Source organism: Peromyscus californicus, unplaced genomic scaffold, assembly GCF_007827085.1.
Source record: "Peromyscus californicus insignis strain IS unplaced genomic scaffold, ASM782708v3 Scaffold_13__1_contigs__length_99412109, whole genome shotgun sequence".
NCBI lineage: Eukaryota > Metazoa > Chordata > Mammalia > Rodentia > Cricetidae > Peromyscus > Peromyscus californicus.
In genome coordinates, this window is record NW_026294424.1 from 80,352,862 (window position 1) to 80,374,536 (window position 21,675).

The 21,675-nt window shown below is 39.0% G+C and overlaps 1 protein-coding gene across 3 annotated transcripts; it reads right to left on the reverse strand.

Moving 5' to 3' along the window:
• Positions 1-3,747: 3,747 nt before the first annotated feature.
• Positions 3,748-21,254, reverse strand: LOC128108931 (UDP-glucuronosyltransferase 2B17-like). Of its 3 annotated transcripts, none has more exons than XM_052735946.1 (6): positions 20,779-21,254; positions 18,923-19,067; positions 17,733-17,864; positions 5,308-5,395; positions 4,622-4,841; positions 3,748-4,027 (listed from the first exon to the last, which is right to left on the reverse strand). In XM_052735946.1, exons 1-6 carry the CDS (start codon positions 21,252-21,254, stop codon positions 3,748-3,750), a joined length of 1,341 nt encoding a protein of 446 aa, XP_052591906.1. The 3 variants fall into 3 exon arrangements, with proteins under 3 accessions (XP_052591906.1, XP_052591904.1, XP_052591905.1); XM_052735944.1 differs by having other exon boundaries at positions 18,923-19,071; positions 20,531-21,254; XM_052735945.1 differs by having other exon boundaries at positions 20,527-21,254.
• Between the last annotated feature and the right edge of the window lie 421 nt (positions 21,255-21,675).

The window sequence follows — 21,675 nt, forward strand, 5'->3', positions numbered from 1 at the left end:
GGAAGGAAGGAAGGAAGGAAGGAAGGAAGGAAGGGTGAGAGGAAGAAGTATGTCTGAAAGTATTGCTAACTAGTCTGCCAAATCTTCAGCTCATTTGAGTGAATTACCAGACAGGGAATTTGTATATACATAAGAGCATAAAATAGAAGCAATGGAGTTAACATATCCTAAGGCCAACTTCTCATAATCATGCAGTGGGACGTTAATTCCACTTGACTTCTCAGAACTTAAATTCTAATCAGAAACACAAAACGCTGAGTCACAGAGTTATGCTGCAAGTATTAAATTTTATCACATCACTAGAACTATAATCTAAATGTTAGTATCTCTTAACACGACTCAACAAAATTTTGTCAGTTATCTTTAGACACACCAACTCAAAAGCTTGTTTACTTTCAAAGTCTATGTTAAAATGCAATGTCCAATATTAAATCAGATTAAAACACTTTTATCATTTTAAAACATGCTTACTTCATTATACCTGCCACAGATTGAGGTTTTATGACATACTATCTTGCAGTTTCCTAAAGCATGATCTGTACTTTAGCACTGTAATACACTTTATGACTTGCTTTGATTTTACTTTTTGCTTTTACTCTTTCTCTTACATCTTCCTACTTCAGACAAAGATAGAGCTACCCTTCTCTATTCCGGCTGATTTTTTGGTGTCTCTTAAAGACATTTGGCTGGGAAGGTACCTGGACTCAGAGTTGGTGTATCCCGTCCACCTTTCTCTCTGAATAACTCTTTAAGAAGCATAGGGACATGACTTTTTCAATATGCAAGCAATACAAATATGATCAGATTGTATATCAAGCATATGCTACATAATACAAATCAGAATTTCATAATATTTTTTATACTGTATCATACTAACCCACTAAACTAACTTGAACTTCTCTGATAGCATCTTTAGTGGGTGCCACACTGCCTTTAGGAATTTTGCTAGCGAAAGCAAGCTAGAGGACATCGCTTAATTATTCTATATGCTTGTCTGCAGTACTATTGTAACGTTTAAATTTACATTGTACTTGTTAATACATTCCTTTTTAAAAATGATAATATTAGGCTGAAAAGATGGCTCAGCAGTTAAGATTACTGGTTTCTCTTCCAAAGGACCTAGATCAATTTCCAGCAACCACATGGTAGCTCACAACCATTTGTAATTCCAGTCCCAGGAGAGATGACACCAGGCAGCCCAGAGAGAGCCAAGCTAAATATAGGCCTTGATGTGCTAATGAACTAACCACAAGGTAGCACTGATACATGAGTATACCAGATGTAAGCTGTGACCCCTAATAGAAGGAAGCTAAGACAAAATGAAAAGAGACTAGCATTGGAACTTTGGAAGTGGCTCCTTGGATCACATGCTGTGCTCCTTCTGAGAACAGTTTACTGATCCTTTGTGTTGATACTCATCTGCAAGAGGACTTTGAAACTGGTCTCTGTGTGTGACCCTTGATTTGGCCACACTTCAGCACTGTTGCTAAGATCACACATGCCCGTTGTGCTCTCAGAGACCTCCTGGACCCTCACATGTGCTGGCCTGACACAACTGATCCGGACCATGGCTTCGTAAGCATCCTCATGGGAGATTTCCCAATGGAAACCTGTAGTAACATTTTCTACCTGACAACTGTTTCCTGCTTGGTGAGGTTTCTGTTTGTCTTTTATTAACATGACATTGTAAGAAATGTTTGTTGTGAATAAATCGAGTATATTCAAAAAACAAATCTTTTTTGAGCACGCTAATTGCTGAGGTCCTCACAACCCACTGGCCTTGCCCTCTGCACCCTCACTCTTACTTGGTTGCCTAATTCAAACAGTACAACTGATGAGCAAAGTGCAATTTTGAGAGCAACATTTATCCTTAACCATAAACTTTGATCTTTGAAAAAAATGCTAACTGGGCAAGGATGTTTGCCAGAGAGTGTATTTCCAAATTTATTAAATATAGAACTTTCTTTCATTCAGCATTTTCACAAAAAATACAGTACATTTTATTTACATTTCCCCCCTCTTTTACAATACAATTTCACTCTTCAATTCCACTTCACATTGTCTGCTTTTCCTATTCTGAGGCAATTATCAATACAATATTATGATAAAATGGATGAATTTTTTCAGTTACTGTTTTTCAAATTAATCATTGAACTAACTCCCTCATATACATGTAATTACCCAACATCCAGCTGTAATCATGACACCTATGAATATGAGAAGGGAGGACAGGATGAGATCATTACTCTTTTCAATTTTTTTCACACTATTATTTCATAATAGAATATGGTTGATTTCTTTGTTTAAATTTCTTCCAATATTTTTTTATTGATTCTTTGTGAATTTCACACCATGAACCCCAATCCCACTCATTTCCCAGTCCTTCCATATCTGCCTTCCACCCCTATAACTCAACCATACACACAAAAAAATTAAAATTACAAAAAAATCTCATGGTAGAAGCTGCAGTGTGCCGAGGTGTCTCATACAGTATACTCTTTTGTACAAACAGCTTACTATACTTAAATGCTGATTGCAATGAGTCATTGGTCTGGATCAAGGCCTCTGGCTTCTGCTACACTATTGGTACTGGATCCTCACTACGACTCCTTTAGGATATCCTGTTGTTGCCCTGTGTCATGGAGATCCTTCAACTTTGGTTCTGCACGTCCAGGTCCTTCATGAACTTCAGAAGTTCATAAATGCTGGTGTGGGCCAGCTCAAAGCCCTACATCTGGGCCTGGGTGGTAACTGAGTTGGTCAGCCCTCCAGCTCTCCCTTGCCCATGACATCAGAGCCAGCTCTCCCATAATGCCCAGGCAAGGAGTGGGGCTGTCTCTCCTGTGCCCATGCTATCTGGGCCAGCTCTTCTACACTGCCCAGATGAGGGGCAGGGCTAGCTCTCCCATACCAAGTTATGAGGCTAGCTCTTCCACACCTCATCCAGAGCCAGCTCTCCCACACTGCCCAGGCAAATGGGGCAGGGCCTTCTCTTCTGTGCTCATGTCACTGCTGGTGCTACTGTGTGGTGGCTGATGAGTGGCTGGACCAGCTCATCACAGTACTCAGACATTAACATGGCCTCAAATGGCAGCCCAGACCAAGTAGGTCCACGTCACCATGGACATGGACACAGACCCCTGATACAGAAAGTCCAAGGACCCAGATATGGCCCTCTGTGGCATCACAGGTATCACCGTGGCCTCAGATGGCAGTGCAGGCCTCTGACATCCGGTTGTTCCCTGCTGCCTTCACGGCTGCAGTTCTGCCTCTCTTCATGGAGCACAAACTGCTTCCACTTCTCTTTCTCTCCTGTCGATCCACCATGTATTTATTCATCACAGTGGTGGCTGCCCCTGCCCAGGCCCAGGCCTCTCTTTTGTTTGAATTTTTTAATATTCATTTTTATTTGAGAAAGGGGAGGGTTTATTTCATCTCATAGCTCCCTGTCCATTACTGAGGAAAAGTAGATGAGAGGTTAAAGACACGAATCATAAGGCAGAACTGAAGCAGATATAATGGAGGAACTTGCTTACTATATTGTTTCTTATAGCTTGTCCAGCTTTTTCCTTTTAATTATGGTTTTTATTTTTTGAGATTATAATATAATTACATTATTTTTCCCCTTCCCTTTCCTCTCTCCAAAGAAGATATGACTTGATAAATTAATCAGTGAATATTTAGAAGGCAGTTCAGAAATTAGAATGATGCTGAAATTTAGTTCATGTAGTACATTCCCAATGAGCTCTACTCATTCTTCATTTTCTTTCCCATCTTTGCAAACTTTTGATAAATGAATAAGCAGGATTTTATGGTAAAGAAAGCCATGGCTGCCACACAGGCTAGTAGGAATCCAATCACATCCAGAGAGTGGTACTGGTACCAGGTGAGGTTATAGGCAAGTGGCCTCAGGTGCTTGGCCCCTTTGTGGCGCATGACAAACTCAATCCAGAAGATGGCTCTGTCCAGGGGCTTTATGGGCTGGTCATGGTGAATGGTTGATAACCACATAGCATTCTCTTTATACCTGAAATTAATAAAATGGACATCAACTTATCTAATGAATGGAAAATGCACATGTATAATTTTTGGGGAGATAGTACAGATAATTACACAAAAGTGGAAGGAAAATGAATTATGTTTTATGTTCATAACTAGAAAGAGCTTTAGAAGCATGTTTGAGCTCCTTGAGTATGCAAGATTCAGCATGTAAAAAAAATGGAAAAGATCAAATATTCCTGAGGTAGAGTTTGGGGACAGCTAAGCCTTAAATACAAAATATATCAAAATGAGATACTATTTGACTATATAAAACTTTAGTTATCCATAAGCAATTAATTATTACTTTGTGTGCAAAGTGCATACTAGTGTTGGGAGATATAAGTAGAAGGAAAACTCCTCTCAAGTCTCCATGGTGATTCATATATCTCTGTAAAGCAGAGAGAGAAAAACCTATGACACTGAATCATGCTCTAATTTGTCTCTGTACCTACCATTATTTTTGCCTTCAAGATAATTCTTGCTCCTTTGGCCATCAGTAAGAAGGACAATAAATAATAAATAAATAAATAAAGTAAATTAAATAAATAATGAATACACATTTTTAAAAGGTTATACTCACGAAGGATTATCTATGACTGCCTCCAGTGCATTGAGCAAATCTGACCTTGACATGGTTCTAATATTTAATGCAACAGCTGCTCCTTTGGCCACTATGTAGGCAATATTATCATGTTGTTCTCCAAACAAAGGAATGCCAATAATAGGGATTCCAAAATGGATCGCCTCATAGAGGCCATTGGCTCCACCATGAGTTACAAAGGCTTTGGTTTTTGGATGACCTAGAATAAGATGAATTTTGGTTAGCATTAATTAGCTGACTTAGACATGAAATGAGAAATGTATACTATCAGGAACTGAAAGGAGATTTTCTACATGAAGAATCTTTTTTTAATTAATTAAATTTATTTATTTAGTTTAAATCAGTACTGCAGTTTCCCCTCCCTCCTCCTCATACGAAAACCTGCGTGAAGATTCTTATGCCCTCAACCTGAGTGAAATGTTTTCCTGTCTTAGAGCAAGATACTAAATTTACAGAGAGATGTTTGCAGATTGGCTTGTGACTTGAGACTTGAATACTGATTTCCAGTTGAACACACGGAGCACATGGTAGATAAGAGGAAATGAGTGTTAAAAAAGACCAAGTGCACACCAGAACTTGTTATCATAAATAAATAACACATTCACTAAATGTAGTATAAGGGATTTTGAAGTCAACTAGGATAGGTTTGCTTTCTAGAGTCTTACCTAGAAGGTCATTCTGAGGGAGCCATTTGTAGACTCTGGTATTGGGTCCTAAGGTGTCCGGTGTTTTACCATCAAATCTCCAAAGAACCTGTTAAATGTTAGATAATCTTTAGAGCCTGAGCCAAATTTAATAATTATACTGACTGAGCAGGTTGTGTTTAGGAATATAAGTGTATATACATTGCATGTATGTGCATAACTACATTAATGAATAAAGATCTATGAATTGAAAGAGCACAAGGAACATGGATATGAGAGGGTTTGGAGGGAGGAATGAAAAGGAAAAAAATGATACAATTATATTGTAATTTCAAGACCAAAATAGAGCCTTTTTTTCCTTTCATTTGTCTTTATTATGAAATTTTCTACTCACTCCACATACTATCCACAGATCCTCCCTCCTCCCCCCTCCCACCCCCTAGCCCTCTTTCCCAAGTCACCCCGCATCCCCACATCCCCCAAATCGAGGTCTCCCATGGGGAGTCAGCAGAGCCCAGCACACTGAGCCTAGGCAGGTCCAAGCCCCTTCCCATTGCACCAAGGCTGTGCAAGGTGTCACACCACAGGCACCGGGTTCCAGAAGCCTGCCCATAGACCAGGGACAGATCCTGATCCCCCTGCCTGGGTGCTGAAAATAGAGACTTTTAAGTTTACCTATAACATAGCTAAATACCTGCCTGAGGAGGGAGGAAGAAATCAGAAGAGGTGAGCAGTGAGAACTATTGAGAGACTGAAATGAAGAATGTGCCAGCAGTTTCTGTGTTAATTTTTACATTCATACTGGTTGAACATAATCATCATTTTCCAAGTGGAGATCTTTAGACAAATGAGATAGTTAATGATGCATGAAAATATTGAATACACTGCCATGGTGATGTAATTCAGTTTCAGAGAAGAGTGGCACATTACTAATAATTTATATTTTACATAAATATATTTTGATAATTCTAATAGTCTAGTTTTAATATCATTATATTGTAAATGCTTTACAGTTTACTTTTATTCACTTGTTCTATGTTATTTTTAATGAATTTCAAGGTTTTGTCTTTGATTATTTATTCCTGATCTACAATTCTCTGTGGTCTGGAGTTCTTTGATACATTGCCATCGTGTTCGCCAATAGGAATAAGGAGTCATCTGATTCATCTCAGAGTAAACTTGCATAGTGTAGAGTTGGAACACGGTCCAGGAATGGAGTCACATGAGTGTTGTCGCCCACTAGGCTTCCTCACGGCTGTACCCAGCAAAATTGCGTAGAGAGGATGACTGGACCACGGGCCTGAATGCAGGTATTTTGTAAAAAGCAAGGGGGAGGTCTTTTGCTCCACCCCTTGACATTGTTATAAATAGAACTTTGGAATAAAGTTCTGGGCCCGTTTGGATAATGATCCTGGCCCACCCAAGTAAATCCTATGTTTTCTCTCTGTTTCTCACTACCTCTATTTCTAAATAAGTCACTTATCCCTCATTCTTCAAGAGTTCCTGGGGTAAATAAGTGTGGGGGGGTTGGGGAAACCCCCACATATGAGGAGAATTCTGAGTGCTTGAGAGAACACTCTAAGAAAACAGGACAAGAATCTTGTGACCTCAATTTCCTCAAAACACAGGGTTGTTCCTGGCATGTGTTTTCACCCTCCTCCCAGGTGTAGCAGACGGGGAGTGGGTCTACTTCAGGTTAACCACTGCTGCTTGCTATTGTTATCCAGAGAATGTTTAAACTGCCCTTTCTGTGCCTCTGTGGTGGTTTGCATAAAATGGCCCCTTAAGATTGCCATTTTTACTATGTTAGTCCTGCCTATCCATGAGCATGGGAGATCTTTCCATTTTCTGAGATCTTCTTCAATTTCTTTTTTCAGGGACTTAAAGTTCTTGTCATATAGGTCCTTCACTTGCTTGGTTAGTGTTACCCCAAGGTATTTTATGTCATTTGTGGCTATTGTAAAGGGTGATGTATCTCTGATTTCCTTCTCCGCTTCTTTGTCCATTGTATATAGGAGGGCTACTGATTTTTTTGAGTTGATCTTGTATCCTGCTATGTTGCTGAAGGTGTTTATAAGCTGTATCAGTTCCTTGGTGGAATCTTTGGGGTCGCTCAAGTATACTATCATGTCATCTGCAAATAGGGAAAGCTTGATTTCTTCCTTTCCAATTTGTATCCCCTTAATCTCCTTATGTCTTATTGCTCTGGCTAGAACTTCAAGTACTATATTGAATAAGTATGGGGAGAGTGGACAGCCTTGCCTCATTCCTGATTTTAGTGGAATTGCTTGCAGAGATCCATGACTAGGCCCTGGGTGGATCTCTGGGAGTCCAATTAGCGAGAATGAGGAGGGTTTATATGAGCGAGAATTGTTGAGACCAAGGTTGGATAAAGCTCAGGGACAAATAGCCAAACGAATGGAAACACATGAACTATGAACCAATGGCTGAGGGGTCACCAACTGGATCAGGCCCTCTGAATGGGTGAGACAGTTGATTGGCTTGATCTGTTTGGGAGGCATCTAGGCAGTGGGACCGGGTCCTGTGCTCATTGCATGAGTTGGCTGTTTGAAACCTGGGGCCTATGCAGGATCGCTTGGCTCGGCCTGGGAGGAGGGGACTGGACCTACCTGGACTGAGTCTACCAGATTGATCTCAGTCTGCAGGGAAGGCTTTGCCCTGGAGGAGATGGGAATGGGGGGCGGGCTGGGGGAAGGTGAGGGGGGCGGGAGGGAGGAGAACAAGGAAATCCGTGGCTGATATGTAGAACTGAATTGTATTGCAAAATAAAAATTTAAAAAAAAAAGTAAAAAAAAAAAATGGCCCCTTAAGGGAGTGGCACTATTAGGAGGTGTGGCCTTGTTGGGGGAAGTGTGTCACTGAGGGGGCAGGCTTTGAGGTCTCTTTTCCTCAAGCTTCCCTCAGTGTGACTTTCAGTGGAATTCCTGTTGCCTGCAAGATGTAGCACTTTCAGCTCCAATGCCATGTCTGCCTGCATGCTGCCATGCTCCCCTTCTTGATGATAGTGAACTGATTCTCTGAAACTATAAGTGAGCCACCACAATTAAATGCTTTCTTTATAAGAGTTGCCTTGGTCATGATGTCTCCTCACAGCAATAAAAACCTAGCTAAGACAGCCTCTATGGAAAAACACATTTTTTTTGGGCACACATGACTTGTCTTTATGACTGTATACAGCTTCAACTCATGTGATCTTTGCTCATGTGACCTTTCTTAACCCTCAGAGTATGCATTGTCTGATTCTCTGAATAAAGTTGGCTACTGCATGAGACTTTAGACTGCCTCATTTATTTTCTCCTTTCTCCCAAGATCCACTGTCTCTGGAACTGTGACAAGGGACTTCTGAACAGGGAGATGAAATTAGCTATGTGAAAGGAGAGGGGGAACCCTCACAGAAGGAGGTAAATGAGAATAATGGGGCAGAAGCCAGGGAAGGGTTTTTGCCTTATGTTGAGGCTTGTGCATCCTTTTTTTTTTTTTAAAGAAAGGAAGAGCACAAGTTACCAACAGCACAGCTATTAGACCGCATACAAATTGCTTGTGATTATAATCCCTAGTTTCCAGAAGAAAGGCTTTAGATGAATGTATGGGAGAGTGCTTGAATGAATACTGAAAAAGCGTATAATAAGGAGAAAAGATCCTCATTCAATTTTGTGTCACTTGGGCATTGATTTGGACTATTATTAAAATACTTAAGGAAGATAAGGGGATTATTAACCATGAGGAAGAGATGGCTAATTCCTGGCATGAATATAAACTGAATGATCACATCTTAAAATTGGTAAAGGAGGCAAAGGAAAAACAAGAGAAGATTTTCCCAGTGTAGATAAATCAAAAGTAAAAACAGCACCAGTGATAACTGTGCAGGAGATGGCTCCCTCAGTTCCCTTACTGGAGTCTCCTTTAAAGGTGTTTCCTTTATTGCCTAAAGAATATCCTGAATCATGGGGTGAGGAGTGTGATAATTAATCTAATATTGAATTCTCTCCAATTTTTTTTTATGAGGATTTAGGAGAGCCTGTGAAAAAGCTAATTTACAACCTAGACAAGCTAGGGTATGGCATAGACAAGGAATTACTTTGCCAATTCTCTCCCTGGCCTCACAAGCTGAGCTTGGTATTTGCAGTGAAATTTCAATAAAATTAAAATGATTATCAGGGACTAGATATGGATATAATGAAAGATTTTAAGAACTCTTGTGCTTCTTGTGGACCTACTGCTCCATGTACTTATGAATATCTTTTTGGTTGGAACAATAATGCACAATGGTTGCCATATGATTTTCATATAATTGTTAAAATGGGGGTTGGGGATTTAGCTCAGTGGTAGAGCGCTTGCCTAGCAAGCACAAGGCCCTGGGTTCGGTCCTCAGCTCTGGAAAAAAAAAAAAAAAAAAAAAAAAAAACGGTGCTTGGCCTTTTCAAGCTTCTTCAGTGGCAAGTGTGGCCTACAGATGAAGCCCATAAAAAGTTCTACAGTTAGGACTGAGGGGTAATCCTAGAAATGTCGCATGTGAAATAATGACAGGGACTGGTAGGTGGGTATCATCTGATTATCAGCTGCATAATATGCCTCCTGCAGCTCACCCACACATTAGGGATGTAGCTATGGCTGTCTGGATGAAAACTGATATGGAGTCTGACTTCAGATCTAGTTATATGAAAAATGTACACCATCCCTCTGAACCTTATGCTGATTTCATAGACTCAAAGATGCTATTGAAAATCAAGTAAAAGGGGAACAAATTCAAGAGTTATCATTAAAACAGTTAGCTTTTGACAATGTCCATGAAGATTTCCAAGGATTAATCAAGCCTCAAAGAGAGATAGAAAATATTATGGACTTTCTGAAGTAATGTAGAAATGTAGGGACCTCCAAACAAAAGCAAAATTAGCTGCTATAGAAAGCTATGCTGTACAAAAACAGATATTAGCACAGTGGCCACTTAAAGAAGCAATATAAATTGACCCTACAGAAACTGAATGTTCAGAATCAATGAGCTCCTGGCTAATGCCCTTTCTGAAAGAAAGGAAAACATCGGCTTAAGAAATGTTGATTTAAATGTGATAACAATAACAGTACCAGTCAACAATAGGGAAGCATGTTGAGGGGGTTCCTTAAAGACTCCACAAAATTAGAGGGTTTAAATCCAAAAACAATAACATTTATGGCAACTTCTGATTGTAATCAATCTATTCTTTTGTTACAAGATGCTCCTCAAGGAAGTACTTTTGGTAGTCCTTTCCTCTCTTCAATGTCCCTTTAAGCTACACACTGGATGTGGGGGACCTATACTGCCTCAAACATTTGGACTTTTATTTAGTTGCAGTAGTTTATCCATGAAAGGAATCATAGTTCATACAGGAGTCATTGATGAAGATTATACAGGAGAAATTGCAGTCACAATCACAGTGCCTTCTAATTGGCCAGGCGAAATGATTGCAGTTATTATTATTGATTATATAGTCCCTTCATGAAAAAAATTGCTTTGTGAGTGAGGATGTATCAGTACAGATAAGACTGTAGCATTAAGTACCTTATTTAAAGAAAATGATAAACCATCATTGGATTTTAAAAAATGTTTACAGGATTAATTGGTCATGGAACTGATGTTTCTCTTATAACCATGGAATAACGACCACCTAAATGACCTGTTATGGGAGGTAAATTCAACACAGATAGGGTTGGGATCTGTGAGTTCTAACAAGATTAAACAAAATGCTACAAAATTTAAATGTGTGGGCCCAGAATTTATGGAAGTTCTCCGGTTTTACATTATTCAGGTTCTAATTAGTCTTTGGGGAAGAGACTTTCTACAAGGTCATGCAGAAATCTATATTCCCACCTCTAACGCTGCCCATTCTTCACAATCGCAATTGCTGATGAAAAGAGTGGGTTATCAAAATCGAAAAGGATTAAGAAACGAGTTACAAGTGATTAGGGAACCTATATTCCCACATGGACAAGATCATAAGCATGGTTTGGGTTTTGCATAGGAGTCGAAAACTGTACAAATATCTGGATACTTCAGTGACCTCTTTCTAATCACAAGTTAGTCAGAGAATAGTGGAGAATGGGCACACAGAGCTCTCTTTTTCTCCCTGGAAGTCTCCTCTTTTTGTAATTAAAAAATATTCTGGTAAATGGAGATGGTTGATTGACTTATGAAATGTTAATGCCACCTTTTGGCCAATGGGAACTTTACAGCCTGGTTTACCTACAAACAGCTATTTTTTTAAATTAGTATTTAATTTTTTTGTTGTTGTTGCTTTACATAGGAACCACAGTTTGCCCTCCATTCCCTTCTCCAACTCCCCTTTTGCCTCCCCCACCCCCATAAACACTCCTCAGAGAGGATAAGGCCTCCCTTGGGACTCAACAAAGTCTGGCATACAAAGTTGAGGCAGGACCAAGCCCCTCTCTCCCTGCATCAAGGCTGAGCTAGCTATCCCAACATAGGGATGGACTCCAGAAAGCCAGTTCATGCACCAGGAGTAAATCCTGGTCCCACTCTGGGGGCCCCACCAATAGATCAAGCCACACAAGCATCACCCACATTCAGAGGGCCTAGTTCAGTTTCATACAGGTTCCCCAGCTGTCAGTTCAGAGTCCGTGAACTCCCACTAACTCGGGTCCACAGTCCCTGTGGTTTTTCCCATGATTATCTTGAACTCCCTTGTCATATAATCCATCATCCCTTTCTTCACCTGAACTCCAGGAGCTCGGCCCAGTGCTTAGCTGTGGATCTCTGCATCTGCTTCCATCAGTTACTGAATGAAGGTTCTATGATGACAATTAGGGTACAAAAAAGGAACTTCTGGAGGCATCACCATCCCTGACTTAAAGCTCTACTCTAGAGTTATAGTAATAAAACAGCTTGGTATTGGCATAAAAACAGACACATGGATCAATGGAATTGAATTAAAGACCCTGACATTAATCCACACACCTATGAACACCTGATTTTTGACAAAGAAGCCAAAATTGTACAATGGATAAAAGAAAGCATCTTCAACAAATGGTACTGGCATAACTGGATGTTGACATGTAGAAGAATGCAAATATATCCATATCCATCATAATGTACAAAACTCAAGTCCAAATGGATCAAAGACCTCAACATAAATCCCGTTACACTGAACTTGATAGAAGAGAAAGTGGGAAGTATCCTTGAATGCACTGGCACAGGAGACCACTAAATATAACACCTAAATATAACACCAGTAGCACAGACACTGAGAGCAACAATTAATAACTGGGACCTCCTGAAACTCAGATGATTCTGTAAGGTAAAGGACACAGTAAATAAGACAAAATGGCAGTACACAGAATGGGCAAAGATCTTCACCAACCCCACACTTGACAAGGGGCTGACCTCCAAAATATATAAAGAACTTAGTAAACTAGCCATCAAAATACCAGACAAGTATTGCTAAAGATTGGCCTTTAATAGTTTGACATTTAAAAGGTTGATTTTCTAGTATACATATTCATCCTTCATTCAATCTAAAGAACCTCAGCTCTGATATCAATGGACTGTATAACCTCAAGGCATGACAAATCCTCTGTTACGTGTCAATATTATGTAGGAAAGCTTTTAGAGCTTGTGAGTGAGGCCCTCCTTCAGGCTTGTATTTGTTAGGTTTCAAACCTGGGACAAATGGCTGAGGTGCCTATTTCACATTTCAAGGCTGACCTGGCCTCCCGGTTTTCCCTGCAATCCCTCAGACCCTACCTGTCACAGGGCCCTTCTGGATGGCATACCCTGCCCCCTTTCCTGAACTCTCCAGCCCAGGTGGCTGGTCTGGTCTTCCCTAGATAATCTAACCATTTTGTATGCCTGCTATTTTTTTTTTTTTGTACATTTGACCTCCTGGCTGCTTCACTTGGTTTCCCTCTCTCCCCTTTCCCTTCACCTCCCCTCTCTCCTCACATGGCACAGGTCAGTCTGGTCAGGACCGCTCTGGACTCTTCCTGCCCCTGTCCCTGTCTCTGGCTGTGCTCTCTCATATATTTATAATAAACCTTCTCCACCACCATACCTAGGGGCAGTCATGTCCTTCCCTTTCCTTTTTATTTTTTTCATTCCATATTATTCATTATATGGATGATATCCTGTTAATCACCCCCAAAGAGAAAGAGCTGTAATCCATATATGACATGATTCAACATGTGCAACATAAAAATGGGCTTATTATTACATCTCAAAAAGTACAATGATCATGCACTTTGTAATATTTGGGGTAACTAGTTACTAGAACAAGTGCTAAGAACCACCACCCCTGCCCCCCACAAATGTCCATTAGACTCGACAATTTAAAAATACTCAACAATGACTTTCAACCATTATTAGGGAGTATTAATTGCCTACATACTAGTTTAGGAATACTTTATTATGTGCTAACCAATCTATTAAATCTCTGAAAGGAGAGACGGCATTGGACAGTCCTTATTTTATCTTGAGAGGCAAAGAATTACAGCTTTTGAAATGAAACTGAAGGAGACATTTGTGTATTGTGTGGATCCTTTGCTGCCTTAAAGCTACTTATTTTCACCACTAAATTGTCTCCTACAGGTAATATAGCATTGGGATGGATTTATTTACACCATAAGGTCCATAAAATACTAACAGCTTACCTTACTCTTCTCTCTCAATTAATAAATAAGGGGAGGACCCAATGTCAATAATTATATGGTTTCGAGTCTTGCTGTATTATATTACCCCAACTAACAATAAGTTTTAAAGAGAGTTACTGAACCCTATGGATTTTCAAATTTCATTTATTCATTACTATGGAAGGATAGGACACTGTTTTAATTTCATCTTCTATCCTATTATTTCCTGGAATGTGTTTTTGCTCTCCTCCCAGGTGTAGCAGACAGGAGTGGGTGTACTTCAGATTAGCCACGACTGCTTGCCATTGTCATCCAGAGAATGTTTAAAGTGTCCTTTAGGTGCCTCCATGGAAAACATGTTTTTGTCACACATGGCTTGTTGTAATGATTGCATACAGTTTCAACTTATATGATAATAACTCAAATGACATTTCTTTTTTTTTTTTTTTTGGTTTTTCGAGACAGGGTTTCTCTGTGTAGCTTTGCGCCTTTCCTGGGACTCACTTGGTAGCCCAGGCTGGCCTCGAACTCACAGAGATCCGCCTGGCTCTGCCTCCCGAGTGCTGGGATTAAAGGCGTGCGCCACCACCGCCCGGCTCAAATGACATTTCTTAACCCTCACAATATACATTGTCTGATTCTCTGAATAATTCTGGCTATTGTGGCCAGGCCGTGGTGGCACACACCTTTAATCTCAGCACCTGGGAGGCAGAGCCAGGCGGATCTCTGTGAGTTTGAGGCCAGCCTGGTCTACAGAGCGAGAGCCAGGACAGGCACCAAAACTACACAGAGAAACCCTGTGTCAATGTGCGCCCCCTCCCCCCAAAAAAGCTGGCTATTGCATAAGATTTTAATCTGCTACATTTTATCAGTTCCATTCTTCCAAGTGCCACTACCTTTGGAATGGTGACAGTGTAGGTTTTAAAACAAGACATTAAACCTTCTGTATCATTTTCACCCAAAACAACATATGTTCTTTGTAGAGCAATTTCTGTGGACAAACAGGCTCAGAACATGCCTGCATTACCTGCACTTTAGAACTCCGTCTGCTGTCCAAATGATAACTAACACCACACCAAGTGAGACTGACATTTTTGTGGTGATATATTGTGTACTCAAATAAAGCTTGCCTGAGGATCAGAGAACAGAGCCAGCCACTAGATTAGACATAGAAGTCAGACAGTGGTGGCACACACCTTTAATCTTATCACTTGGGAGGCAAAGATCTGTCTGTACCTCTGTGAGTTCAAGACCACACTGGAAACAGAGCCAGATAGTGTAAGCATACATGCCTTTAATCCCAGGAAGTGACAGCAGGTTGGAGAAAGGTATACAAGGCATGAGGAAACAGGAACTAAAGCAGTTCAGCTGAGACCCTTTCAGGTGAGGACTCAGAGGCTTTTAGTCTGAGGATTCTTGGGAACAGGATCGGCTAAGGCATTGGCAAGGTGAGGTTGGCTGTGGCTTGCTCTGCTTCTCTGATCTTTAAGCTTTCACCCCAGTATCTGACTCTGGGTTTCTTATTAAAAGACCATTCTAAATTCGAACAATAGCGTTTCTCTTTCTTTTTCATTTCTTTGGGATTTTCATGTAATGTGCTTTCATCATATTCACCCCCCGACCCAATCTTCACTAAGCCACCCCCGTCCCTATCCACTCCACTTGGTGTCCTTAAAAAAAGAATCTTTCAGGACCAATTGTGCACTCTAAATATTCTTGGATGTGTGGTCTTCCAGTAGAGAATAGTTGACTTACCAGGGGCTACTCTCTTTCTCTCTCACAAGCTAATCATTGTCAATAGTTCCATGGCTTGGGTGGGATTGTATACCCACCTCCCCTTTCCATGCTCACATTTTCTCTGTTTTTGGTTGTACAAGTTATGTTCACTTTTTTATTCACATGAATTCAAATCAATGCAATCATTCTTTTCATGAGAAATCAGTTTTGCTTTAGGATTCTAAGAATCTTAATGTAGATATACAGATCTCTAGTCACTAATGACAGGAAAAGTTGCATATAGACTTTCGAAGGTGAATCCACATTATTGGATTGTCACTGAGGTTGGAAATATCTTCCCCCATCTCTACCTCATTCTCTCTTTCCCTCCCTGGGTGCTCTGGGTTGTGTTGGAGTATATACGAGCCAATTCGTGTGTGTGAATGCTGATTAAGCGTTCCAAGGTGACTGTGTGGAATGGAGAAGAGTACTTACTCTTCAGGTATTCATTCTGATGTCTCTCCTGTTGGAGACAGAGTTGGAGACAGAATATCTAATTTTCTGTTTGATTTTTTTCCTGCTGCTGGCCCACAGGAATTCTCCTATTTCTGCCTTTCATCTCTGATAGGAGTGTTGGCATTACAGACATACAGTATCGTTTCTGACTTGATATGGGTTTTGGGGATTTAAACTGAGCTGATCACACTGCACTGAAAATATTTAACACACTGAGCCATTTTTGTAGCTCAGAACTTCATTAAATGTAGCAAATAGACATTAAACATGTAGCAAATGCTCCATTTTATGAGGTTTGTCAGGGAGTTCTTAAATTATTACTTTATTTGGGGCCTGGATTGGAACTGATTTGAATATTGATGAGCATATTAATCTCTGCAAGGATTCTTTGCAGTCGATGGTAAATAATTTATTATTCACAAGTGATGTTATTGAAAAATATCCCCAAATTTAATTTCACTACTTTACGTCCTGCTGATGGGAATATAGTCTTTATGATGAACTGCAAAGATTTTCCTTCAGAGTTCAGAATGTTCAGTGACAGGAAATCCAGTCTCAAACCAAAGCCTATGATAGGTGCTAATGTTAGAATTCTCAGACCATCTCAGAAAATGGAACATTATCAATATAGCCAACATAGATTATAAAATTATGTAAACAAACAAAAAAATTAATGTAGATGATTAAAAACAAAAAAAACTTAAAACTTAAAAATATTCATGAACACTCAAATTTAATCCGTAGAAAATTACTTTGTGGCATGCTTAATGAAGTGAGTCTTCTGAGACTTATTTTAACTCTAGGTTCCTCTGGACTCTTTCTTATTTTCATATTTCTTCCTTGAATGGTAGGAGCTTCACTCTGACTGGTGACAAGCAGGGTCCTGTCTTCCATCTTTTATGATGACAGAGATCACTGTGAGGGAAGCTCCCATCTCAACCTTTCCTTTATCTGCTTCTCCTACACATATTGGCAGGCCAGTCCATAATTTTTTTTTATTTTTATCTCTTTCTCTCAATTAGCCAAAAATGTAATTTATCTCTTTCTCTCAATTAGCCAAAAATGTAATTTAAGTGTTGCTGACCCTTGGACTCGCTTCCTTTAAATGCCCCTTTCAACTGTGCATTGAACAGACCTACTCCAAAATGAAGATGCAGAGTCATGCTATGCTTCTAACTTTTTCAATATCTGCTTATTGTTATTCTGCTAGAAATAATAAATACAAATTAACCTCCCCCCAATTTTAATGTATGCAGTGACTTTAAATATTCAACAAATACAACAAGCGACTCTGAAGAATTTGGCTGTCTATGTACTCTGGATAGCAAGTCATCATCAAGTCAGCCTTTCAGAATGTGCCCACAGTGATCACAGTGTTTTATCCAAGTCACTCTCAGTCAAAAACACCTTCTGTAGCATTGTACATCTATTGTGAATATCTGTTTCTAAATGTGGCTAGGGGAGATTAGAGCTTTCTTGCAACTTTACCTTTCACACAGTCATTTCTATAATCAGACCTTCAAGGACTTTCACAGACTTTAGTATACAGTTGCCTCCCATGGAGCACTTTACCTCACCTTTTGTGGAATCTGGGCAAGGGCCCACGCAATTGCATTGGACTTTTCTTCTGTCATGTTTCCGACCATTGACCCCAGAGAAAATACCACAACACCATGCTCTCCAGAGCTCTGGACAAAGTCCTCCATTTCCTGTGAAGAGAATTTGCTTCATGACAAAATAACAATTGTGGAAAAGTTACTTATGAAATCTCTATGAAAAACTAGGAGAATAAAAATTGAACTGTTTCTAGGAATTTTTAGAATAGTGGTGTTAAAACATTCAGAAAACAAAAATGGCAATGTCAAAGACTTTGAACTTCATAGGCATCAATACAGATTGTACTCACACATTGTGCCGCAATCATTCCAAATATTTTCTTCTGGCAAAATTAAAACTCAGGAGTGCAAGCATCACATATGAAGTATTTATATATCTTCATTGACATGTTTTCATCCTACAGAAAGGGTGATATTTTTCCCTTGCTATTATTTCCCTCCTATTATGGCTGATTTAATATTATTATCTAGTGTTTGATGAAATAATATATATGTTGCAGTATATACATATGTGATAGTCTACACAAACTTCCTATTATGATTAATGTTTTGGTTCTTTATAAAATAATCATGACTGCATGATAAACACATATACTATATAATAGTTTTCTGATATTTTTGTGTATAAATAGGGTATTTTCAGAGATGACGCCTACAATTTACTGGTTGAATAAAAACTATGTTTATGCTATTTCTCTGGATATCAAACAATTACCTCAATAAATTTTCATCATAGCTTTTGATGATTTTCAGTTTCTGATGTGAAAAGTTTAACTGACTTAATGTCTCTGTTTATATGTGTGTGTGTGTGTGTGTGTGTGTGTGTGTGTGTGTGTGTGTGTGTGTATTGGGGGTGCTGCGGGGGCTCCCTGTCATTATTTAAGCGCATGGATGCAAAAATTAAAATATGATGTCTTCCTCCATCAATCTTTAACATAGTTTTGAGACTGTCTCATATTGAACACAAATACTGATATGATTATTTCCCAGGTCTATCACATTCTTTCCTGAGTTTATGGAACTCCTAGTTAGCAGGATGTTTAATTCTACTTCCTATCTCTATCACAGAGAGAACTATGTAAGGAGAAGTGTCGAATCACTTTCACCAGAAATTAAATCAAATGAAAAAGAGATTACAAAAACATATTTACCTTAGGCAAGGGTTTTGCAGGTTTGCAGTGGAGTCCTCCAACATAGTCAACATTCGGTAAAGTTGGGTGAGGAAACTCCAGATCCCAATAGGATCTAATGAGCCACATTTCCGCTTTGCCTCTTGTCTCAGCTAAGGTGGTGGGCCTTCCTAGATGGAGAAAATGAGCACATAAGGAAGAAAAAATTTGACAGGATTGTTATCTGAATATAAAATACATTTCTTAAAAATGAAAAGAAGTAATGTTCAATGTAGAACATACGCATTTAAGAACCAGTGTTTATTGATATGTAACATAATTTGCATGTGTAATGGATTTGTGGCTCACATAATATATATAAATGTCAGCTTTGCTTTATTTTTAAAGCAAACTCTAAGAATTACCTCATATTTCCTCAGTAATTTGAAATAATAAATAGTTATTGAAATAACCCACTAAGCCAGTATATCAACGAGCACACACTTTACTCCTCTCTAAATCTTCAAAAGGAACATTGCAAATATAAACACACATTCCAAAAGTCACACCACACTGTGTACCCTGGCCAGACTTCCAGGGTCACTGTAGTTTGTGGCTAGTCCTTCTTTCTCGTTTTGACTAACGAGCTGTAGAGTTGATGAACATCTGAATTTCTGGTTAGTGTCTCTACTGCTGTTTCATTTTAAAACATTAAATAGTGCTTATCCTATATATATACAATCACAGTATTTTCAGAAATTATGAGAATAGCAATTTTTTGTCTTTACTACATCTTATTTTTTAAGAGAAAAAAAACATGACTTCAAAAAACTCAGACTAAGTAGTACATGTGTGTCCCTGCTTTTGTAGTGTTTAAACAGTGGATGTTAGGAAAGTATAAAATAAAGGATGTGGCATTGGCAGGAACCTCAGTTCCTTTTTTAAGCCTGTGAACTTACATGGCATCTTTCAAGAATAAGGGAATTCTTTAGAAAATACGAAGAAAATATTTTACGATTTATATTTTTATTTATGTGCCTGTGTGAGTATATGCTAAGTTTATTCAGGTATCTGCAGATGCCATAAAGCAGTAGCTCCCTGAAGCCGAAGTTATAGGCAATTTTGAGCCACTGAACCTGGGTGGGTGCTAGGAACAGAACTCAGGTACTCAACACGAACAGAAAACACTCTTAATCATTTGGTAATGTTTTCAGACTCCACAGTTTAATTTTAAAGAAAGACAGTGGCCTGTACAAAAGAAAACAATTTCTTGAGTGTGTTATACATATTGAAACCGTAAAATATGTCATCCTGTAATCTACAGTAATCAAGATTTGGTTAACTAGCTAGTGACTTGTTAAAATAGATGAAAAATAACAGTCAAGTGAGTAAAGAATCACTTAGGGAAGTCTGCTTCCATCTCTTTGCAACTGTTTAGCTCACCAGAATGTCCCATGTCAGGACTGCTGCCTGCTTCTATTTGATCAATATCGTGAGCTTTTACAGGGTTTGTGAGTTTGGTAACTAATATCGTATTACATTTGATCACCTATAAAACACAGTTTCACTTTGTATTTCATGGACATAAGAATGTATTTAAATACTCATGAAATTTAGGTCAATGAGTTACTGATAAAAAACATAACTTACCCAAAGTTTCACTGTAAAACTGATTCCATTTCTTCTCATTAAATGGCTGGAACCAAAAGTCAAAATAAAGCATACATATCATGTTTTTTACCCTCTCCATGAATGTCATTTGACCACCTAATCCTGACAGAATCATAGGTACATAGGAAGGTGGGAGTATTAATCCTCCACTGTACTTTTCCATTGTATAACCAGGAGTGAAGCGAAGACTGTACAGAAAAGGGATCTGGAGAAGTTCAGCTATCAGCTCCCCACAGGGGGCAACGGCATCCGAGAAAAGGACATCAAACTTGGAATTTTGTAGTTTTGTCATAAGTTGTTTGTTTGTAACTGTGTCTTTACAAAGACTTTGATAGGTATCAGAATATTCATTATGCATGTTTTGTAGCAAAGGAGAGTATGATAAGCATGTATCTCTTGGTATCTCATAAATCCATACATCCACAAACCTTGTGAAAACCTTTTCCAGATCGTCTTTACTGAGAGATGTGGGAAAAGTCTCAAACTTCAGGGTAGGTGAATTTTGGGGATCAACAAAGATAGAAGATGCAGGTCTCAGAACTGTCACTTCATGACCCCTCTGTGCAAGTTCATCCAGTATTATCTTCAGATTCAGCCAATGACTGAATTCCATAGGCCATACCAACACCTTCCCACAATTCCCAGGTCTGAAGTAGCAACTCATCTGCAGGAGCAGCAGAACAGACATCAACTTCACAAACATCCTGGGAAATCAAATCTTCTGTTCACAGTGTGTTCCCTTTTGTCCTTGCTCATCCTTATATCTAAGATGAAAAAGCCATGAGTTAAAATATAACCCAAGTTGGTTAAAGCAAATATAGTAAATGACCGCGTTGAACTTGGGAACTGACTAGATATAGTAAAAGCAAATATTAATTATTTCAGATTTGCATGTGGTATTTAATGTCACATGTTTTATAATGAAGTAAATTTAGGAGTCAATGACCTGTTCGTAAAACCTTTGTTTGTAAGAGATTTGAGTAGTAGCAAGAACACTGGTTTAGTGCAAGGTTAGTCTGAACTTTCTTCTCAACACAGAACCTAAGATGCAGTAATTACATAGTTTATAAGTATTTTATGGATACCATTTTTCAAGAGTTTTTGAAAGAATGTTGATTAATGTA

What these genes read in the sequence shown, in the direction of transcription:
- LOC128108931 (XM_052735944.1), bottom strand. Translation starts at nt 21,254, where the DNA reads ATGTTTGTGAAGTTGATGTCTGTTCTGCTGCTCCTGCAGATGAGTTGC. An exon ending in TTGCCCAGATTCCACAAAAG is followed by an intron (nt 5,396 to 17,732) that starts GTGAGGTAAAGT and finishes AACATTTAACAG; the next exon opens with GTTCTTTGGAGATTTGATGG. An exon ending in CCCTCAGAATGACCTTCTAG is followed by an intron (nt 4,842 to 5,307) that starts GTAAGACTCTAG and finishes ATCTTATTCTAG; the next exon opens with GTCATCCAAAAACCAAAGCC.